The sequence below is a fragment of the Cariama cristata genome, unplaced genomic scaffold, assembly GCF_000690535.1.
Source record: "Cariama cristata isolate BGI_N322 unplaced genomic scaffold, ASM69053v1 scaffold9705, whole genome shotgun sequence".
NCBI classification, from domain to species: domain Eukaryota; kingdom Metazoa; phylum Chordata; class Aves; order Cariamiformes; family Cariamidae; genus Cariama; species Cariama cristata.
This window is the reverse complement of record NW_009618084.1, coordinates 1-8,053: the sequence shown is the minus strand read 5'-3', so window position 1 is coordinate 8,053 and position 8,053 is coordinate 1. Positions and strand designations below refer to the sequence as shown.

The window sequence follows — 8,053 nt, the reverse complement described above, 5'->3', positions numbered from 1 at the left end:
AGGGAAAGAAGAGCCCTAAAATTCAAACAAAAGACATGCCTGTCATTATGAGAATTCTTTTTCTGCCTCTGTACCTCTCCCCTACCGCCCTACCCAAAGTTGGGCTTTAGCATTTTCAAATGTGTTTTCACATTTAGCTAGGCATAACAGTCTGGTTCATCTCAGGCAGGCTTCTTTCCTTCACCAGATTATGTTGCATCTGTCTGATGAGGTCTGCACTCACCTTGTTTGGTCCCTTTTAAAGAGAAGTCCACCTTTGACATCCAAAGCCCAGCTCCCTCACCCCCCAGTAGAAGAGGGCACCCTTTCATCTGATCAACCCAACCTCACCCCACTGCCTATTGAAGCCTTTGCTGAAACACACACGGCTTCTTAGCAGAGATGCAAAGGTACAGTAGTATGTGGGTAGTGGCACCCATCACGGGTCGATCAGTTTAAGTCTGAATCAGAAAAACAATTCACTGAAGCCAAATTTTTTGTGGGAAAGTGCTAGGATGTCTATAAAAACTCTCACAAATCACTGGCCTTCCTTCATACCCTCAGTGTCACTAGGAAAAGGTCTAATATCACCAAAATCCTCAAGAAATCAAAGATGTCCCCAGATCTATTCATTTTTGTCTCATCTGATTTGTTATACATTTGCACCGATTTAGGAGTTATCATGATCTTGACAGCCTTTTCCTTGAAACGCATCTTCTGCTGTAGTCGGAACACTGTCAACTACCATTTCAATACCTGGTTATCCCTCTAGCGTGAGATTCACGGAGAACAAAGCATCACCATGGCAGATTGACAGCCAGGTACCCAGATCAGTGGTACCTGCTGGCTATCAAGGCTTATTTTGTAGGTCACAGGGGGCACATGGAGATGCAAATCATCCCCAGGCATTAGTAGTGGGTATGTCTGCTTTCCAGCACCCTGCCCAGTAATTTTGAAGCTGTGCAGATGCCTAGTTTCCTTGAAAGTTCTCCTCCACCTCCTAGAAAACTAAGACACTTTCTCTGGAAGAACTGCTTCTCATGTACAATCCTACCAGTTCCCACAGGAGGTGCTGACTTGACGGGACCGTTCCAGCTCTCTCACCGATTCACTCCAGAAGAGCCTGCTAACTCTTGTCAAGCTTAACAAGCTTTAGCTTAATAAGGAGTTGTCCTGTTTCCAGGGATAGCTCTACTCAGTGCTAGCTCAGGCATTTCTGAGCTGTGCTCCATCATTCCCAGTGTATACAGCTAGCCAGGATCCCTACAGTCTCCCCTCTTCTCCTTCACTTTTAGAAGACTCACTAAAAGTGAGTGTGCTGTGATCCAACATGACTTTCCACAACTGCACACACCCCTTCAAGTTTAAACCATCATAACCTGAACATTCAGTTCAGGTTTCTCTGGTTCTGCTATTGCAGCTTTCTAGCCTTGCTGGCACTGCCCAGCAGCTGGCTTCACAGCACAGCTAGAATCAGACCTGCCAGCCAAGGAACAGCAAATAAGGCCGGGGACAGAACAGCTCAGATCTTTCTCTCAGGCATTTGGACACTAGAACTCTGTTAAAGACACTAAATATACACTTGCATACATTTTGCCATAGTTAGAGCTCTGTCTCTCCACACATTAGAAAATCTGAAGCCCTCATACCTGGTGCCACCCTTCTCACCAGCTTGCTGTCTCAGTCCAGGAATTTTTGGAGACTTCAAAGTCAGACAGAAGGACACCACCTTTCAGGGTTTTTTCCCCTTTTGTTTCTTACTTTCAGCTTTAACAAAAGATCTCTAACTTCCTTTTGTCTACTATCACAGTACTCACCATATCAGCTGCACCACTGTTAAATTCATGTTTCATGCTCTATATACTAAGGTGATAACGTAAGAACATTCAGTGTCTTTAAAATAATACTTTTTTCTTTAAGAGGAAATACAGTTCAGCTATAACTAATATTCAAGGCATGTAGCCAGACAATTTTCAATTCTTCTGACTAAACTTGTACTTCTTCCTCCAAATTCCAGATTAGTGCACAAATAAGGCTCTATCCACTTGGTATGAACTGATCAGATGAGAGCACCAGCCAAATGCTTGGCCTACGTGGCACTTGCCCAGTTTACCTATAAGTAGACTAGTCTGATCTCAGAGGGAGTAGACATGAGGAGTGGGGATAAAGTGTGACCTCAGACCCTGTCATTAATAATAAATTTCACAACTGCAACTCTTCTGCAGTTGCTTGCTCTGAGTTTATTTCATCAAGATTGTAATTGATTTTCCTATTAAGAGAAAAGTAGCCTATATAGTCTCTCTTCCATCTCTTTCTGTAAGAGAAATAAAGACTGATTTTTCTTAATTAAAGTAGAGGAAGAAGGGGGAAAAGGATTTGTTAGTTATGATTTGACCTAGTTTCTACTTATCTACCATGTCTTTTTTTATTTAGAAACCCAATGTCCAAACAACTGAAGAAAGAGAAACAGAACACCTTTTCTTAGAAAGAGGGAGAATGTATGTTATTCGTCTTCATCAGAAGATGCTATGCCTTGCAGAGAAGAAAGTGTTACATGGCTCAGTGAATTTAAGGCTCCGTTGCAACTGACAGGATGAAGAAAGGCATAGCCTTCCTCTGATGCACGCAGCCACCTTCTCCTAGCCTTCTTCAGCCAAGAAGTGGGTGTCCGATTTACACACCCAGTGTCTAGGCCTAGCCACACTATTCCAAGTTTTCTGCAGCAAAGTTACCGAGAAGAGGTAAAACATGTAAACACCGAGACACATTTTCCAAGTCATCCCTAAAAAAAGCAAGGCAGACAATAGCAAATAGTGACCTGGAAAGGAAATATTTTATTCAAATCAATAAACAAACACTGAGCAACCTTCAATGGAAAGGCCACTGCTGTTCCTGTTAAGTTAACTACATTTCATCACGAGCATGACCTAGCTGATGTAGAAACTGTTGGAAGGTGACCATCATAAGCTTGCCAACGTATTACAAATTTAGGGATATTCAACTAGAAACCAATAAGCATTTGCAACCCGAAATGATATTCTGTCATCAAGTACTGCAGTATGAAGGTTGGAGTTTTCCTGTTTTACGAATGCAGGAGTTTTTGCTTTAAGTTACTCTTTTACAGGGAAACACGCTATCTGAAGCATGCTATTAAACCTAACTGTCCTTTATGAAAGCACTGTGTTGTTTGAATCTGTTGGCATTCTATACATTGCAAGAAAACTAGTTTTCTTGTTTCTAAACAGTACGCCTGCCAGCTTCACCAAATTAAGATCAATTTCCAACCTCACTCCTAAGTGCTATTTTAGAAAATGCCTGATCCCGCTGAAACCACACTGATGGGAGGAGTAGGCAAAGTGACAGATCTAAAACTTATTGTTCTCCCTTCCTCCCCTTTTGAGCTGCAATTTACCACCCAGCTAACAAATAGATGCGAGTTAAAATTAAAAACTGATGTTCACATGCTTTATCTGTCCCACCCCCACCCTCTAACAGCTGCAGAATTTCCTCCCCCATCACAGTCTTACCGCACTTTTTAGATCTATACGGTTTTGTACCTATTGTGGGTATAACCTCAGTGAAGGCAATAGCTAACAGTTGGGGGTCACGGCAGTATCTGAAAAATGCATCCAGAAGGGCCCCCCTAAGACAACTGGCTGGCTCAGACATTTCCCTGGACTGCGAGCACCACACAAGAGAACAGTAGCTCCTTTGAACAAATATACATGTTTTATCTCTACAAACAGCAGCTCTTTGATTCAGTGCTATCAGGATTATTGGTGTATAATCCTCACTTCGGTGTTTAAATACATCTGGTTCTAAGACCTGAAATACCATTTCTGTGGAAAAGAATCAACTGAATTCAGGAGAGCAACTCATGAAAGAACTCCAGTTTTCCCATTTAACTACCAGAAGCAGCTACAGTTTCAGGCAGAAGCCTCCACATACACCTAATGTTTCACACTTGGCCACGATCCTCTCCTTCTCTAACACCTCCCAGTGACCACACTTGTCCAGAGTGCCAGAGACATGTTCCAGGTTCTCCTTCAACCTGGAGGGAATAAAACAGCATCTGTTACTCTGCCAGCTTAGGGGCATGCCCAAACCACCAGGCCATGTGGTATTACCAGTTTTGAAGACAGCCATAGCAGAGACTGCCTTGGTGATTAGTGTCTTCCACACACATCTCCCACCCCAAGGGCTGGTGAAGCTCAAATTTCAGAAAAAAGTCTTTGACCCCAGTGTTAGGCCATGTCCCCCTCCATCTTTGCTGAAATGGCTGCCTGGGTACCTCCCACTGAAGGGATCTGAGCTCCAAAACAAAGGTTCAATACTCCAGGTTGCACAGGAGAGCAGTCTGGATAAGCATGTCCCACATAGGAACTCATCCCCCATGAATGCCCTGCCCATCCCTATTACAACCACACGAGCACCCTTCATGATCATTTTGAAGGTGGACACAACATACCAGCTGCTGTAGGATTCAAGAGCCCAGAGGCAACATAAGGCAAAGGTAGAGTGTGCTGTAGCTCAAGGAAGAAACAAGACCTGCTGTCCTTTGTATTCAAAGCCTGACCAAAAAACCCCTACGTTTATGCAGAGATCAAGTCCCCAGCTCTTAGCACTCCACCAAATCAAACCCCTAACAGGTCTCCTCTTCAATCCTATGGATTTCATGTGCCTGGCTGTTTGATGCCTGTTTCAAAAGAAAAGCTAGAATATTCTTGCTACTGTCTGGTAGCTAGGCTGCTCCTCAAACCCTGCCTTAGGTGTTGCGCATCAGCACCCTGACAACCAGTACAGCGCTTCACTGGCATTCTGTAAGGCTCTTCCAATGCAAGTTCTTCTTAAATCCCAGGTGCCTCAGGTATGTGGGCCGATTAGGGAAATCTCCTGAATGGCTCTCCAAAGTCAGACACATAAATAACACATGGTAAAGCTGAACTCCTCCCCTACACCAGCAATACCACTCTGACCCTTTAATATCAAAAGGAAATAAATGCATCCGACAAGGCAAGCTCTGCTAATGCTATTTTAAGTTCCGACTCCTTACACATGTGCTTCATCCCTGAACCACTGGAACAGCATCCAGGGCTGTAATGCCATATGGTTTAAGTGCACTCCCTGATTCCTGATGACGACCAGGATCATTCAACACAGGAGGCAAGAGTGGCAGTGAATATCATAAAAACATTTCTGTGATGAAATGCTTCTTGTGAACTTTCCTGCAAGGGGAATACTGTCACCATGACCTGACATCATCCACAACATGTCAGATAGTTAAGTGACTGATAAGATGACAGGATTCCCTGTGGTGAATCAAGTTTATGCCATTCGTGAGTCTAGAGGCTCACTGGTAAAACTACTGGCTGTGAATAGTGATTTGGCATTGCTCTGTGAGCCCAACACCCAAGATTACTTCCCCCAGTTTGTCCTGTGTGACCAGATCTCTTTAACAGAAGAAGGGCTGCATCTCATGGGTGCTCAGCGACAGGAGCCAATATTTTCCAGCATGGCTCTTCTCTCTAGGCTTGTAAGTAACAGAACACACCTACAAACCTAAAGAAAAGGCTCCTCCGTTATTTGAGGATAGATTTTCAAAGCTACTTGAACACCTAAAAGTGCATTTTGGTATATAGTGACATTCCTGAGAAGTTAGATCTTACAGCCAAGTGATCCACCTGCCACTAAAACCAAGCCGCAGGAAGCACTAACCATGTTTTGCAATGCTACTAGGTAAACTCTTATACCTCAAGTTCCCTATAACTAGTTACAGGGCCAGACTGCTGCCCAGCAGACAGAGCATCTTAAACACATTTTCAGACAAATGATGCAGAGGAAGAAGCGTAGTGTTTTACAGAAAAAAAAAAAGTTCTTTATCCATCCTGAAAAAAATAAGTTAGTTACTAGGAAATAGAAAAGTACTATAGTCAGATGAACGGCTGCTTCCTGTTCAGCTTTCTCCACCAGGAGACTGGTAATCACTGCCCATAAACAGGAAATAAGTTAATTTTGCTTGAGGCAGTAAAATAAGAATCCACGTAAAGTCTCAGCAAATAACTCAAGGGATGTGAAAGATCTCTTCAGAGATTTCTGTAACTGCATTTCAAGCTTCACTCAAAACCTGGCAATTGTTAACATAAAGCAAAAAAACTTCCCACCTGCCTAACACCATTCTATTTGCGATAATCTTTTGATAGCTGTAGTTGAGCCTCTTTTCAATCACCTTGTCCTCAAATTTTCTAGCAGATTAAAACAAAGAAAATAAAAATATTTTTCAGTTACAGCATTACAAGTGAAATCCACCAAGACCCCCATACAAATACAGCAAGCAGATGTCTAAGGGGCTTGCTTTTTGCTAATCTTTGTTGCCTCTTTTTTAAAGCAGTCTTGCAGTGAGGTGGTTTGGGGTGGTCCAATTGCTTTTGTCTGCCTTTCGGAAAAAGAATCATCTTTTGAGTAATAGTTGACAGGCAAGTAGTAGCAAGGAAGCTTTTCTTCATTGGAGCTGTGAGTGATAAACACCAATATTGTCAGTTGAATGACAGTGACAGTAGCACTGAAGACACCGAGTGCAGGGCTTAGTGCTGCGCCAGAGAAAGAGACATCTTCCAGCTCTGAGGGCTTGCTAGGAATCCTGTTCTGAGAGGCACAAGGAAATGTATTAGGAATAAAGAACCCCTGATGCTGGTATTAGGGATAATCTTGGTGTTCATTGCGACTTTTAAAATCCAAAAGGCAAGCAATCTAATTCAAACTATGAAGGGGTAATTACTGAGCAAATACAACCTGGCACAGGGCTATAACAAAAGGGTTATAGTAAGTACAGCAGTATCACCCAATCATTACTCCTCACTAGAAGTTTTTCCCCAAATGCTGTCTTTAAGGAGTAGAATAGCGTTGTTGCATCTCACAGAGCACCTCAGCTAGCCTGGGCGGGGGCAAAGGGACAGTGACTGCCAAAAAAAACCCCACACTGCACAAACTCTATCCAGTTGATATAAATACAGGCAGCAGCTGACGAGAGGTCACAGAGAGCCTGGTGCATTACACCTGGACTACCTGATCCCTGCAAGCAGCAGCAAAGCACAAAGAGGATTTCCTCCGCTCTCCTCACTTGGCCTGACCTGCAAGCCAAGATGTAAGCTTCTCCTCATAAATCCCCACACCGGAGACCATGCTACCACACAGCTTCTTGTCTCAGATTTCCACCTCATCTAAAAACACAGCTGAATGTAACACCTGCAAAACATCTAGTCAAAAATTATTCGGTGGTGTTCTTCATTTGACTCTTGCTGCTAAGAAAGGAATACCCATTTGTTAATGAAGCAGCAGGGCTTTTATAACAGGAAAGAGCCTCCAAAAAGAGGTGCTGGGTAAGGCATAGCTACAGGTATCTCCACCGACTCCCAAAGGGAGAGTTGCTCTAGAGAACGCAGGGTCTGCCAGCTGAACCTGCCCAGCGTGTCACCGACTGCACCATCAACTAGTCGTCTTGCCTGACGACACTTTTAACAAAAATATTAGTTTGCCCCAGAGAACTTTTCCACTAAAAAAAAAATGAAAAATTTCAGCTTATTTATTTACAAGAGTACAAGTGATCCTTACATATTTGGCACTATTTACATTTTTTCCTTAATTGCAGTCCTTCCCAGGACACTATTTATAAAGTTTATATCAGCATCCAACCACAAACAGGGCATTTTTTTCCACGAGCTCTAGCAAACAACTTTCACACAACTTACTAAAGCCTTCTTTCTGCATAGGAAAGCATTAAACACACCTTTAAATTATGAGGTTTTTTAATAAACGATTCTCCGCTGGTGTGCATGGTCCTTCAAAGGGCAAACGACTGCCGTGCTGAATGCTTTGAGGGAGCACACACACCTGTGGAGACCTGGCCCTCAGAAGACAGGGTTTATCAGAAGCCACACAGTTCGGACCCCCCACCCAGCAAAGAGACCCCCCTCAGGGCCCCCCGCTCTACCGGCCAGCACCGCAGAGCCTCACCGGCTCTCCCAAAGCGAAGGTTACGTTCACCGCCCGGTGCTCCCCACACCCCAGGCTTCCCGAG

At 43.6% G+C, this 8,053-nt stretch overlaps 1 protein-coding gene across 1 annotated transcript in view; it reads right to left on the bottom strand.

Moving 5' to 3' along the window:
* PCP4 (Purkinje cell protein 4) overlaps window positions 1–4,030 on the bottom strand; it is a gene marked incomplete at its 5' end in the record, with an annotated part of 49,036 nt that extends 45,006 nt beyond the window's left edge. The window contains one exon of the mRNA XM_009700724.1: window positions 3,928–4,030. Coding sequence (XP_009699026.1) covers window positions 3,928–4,030 — 103 coding nt within the window. The remainder of the gene's footprint in view (window positions 1–3,927) is intronic.
* Between the last annotated feature and the right edge of the window lie 4,023 nt (window positions 4,031–8,053).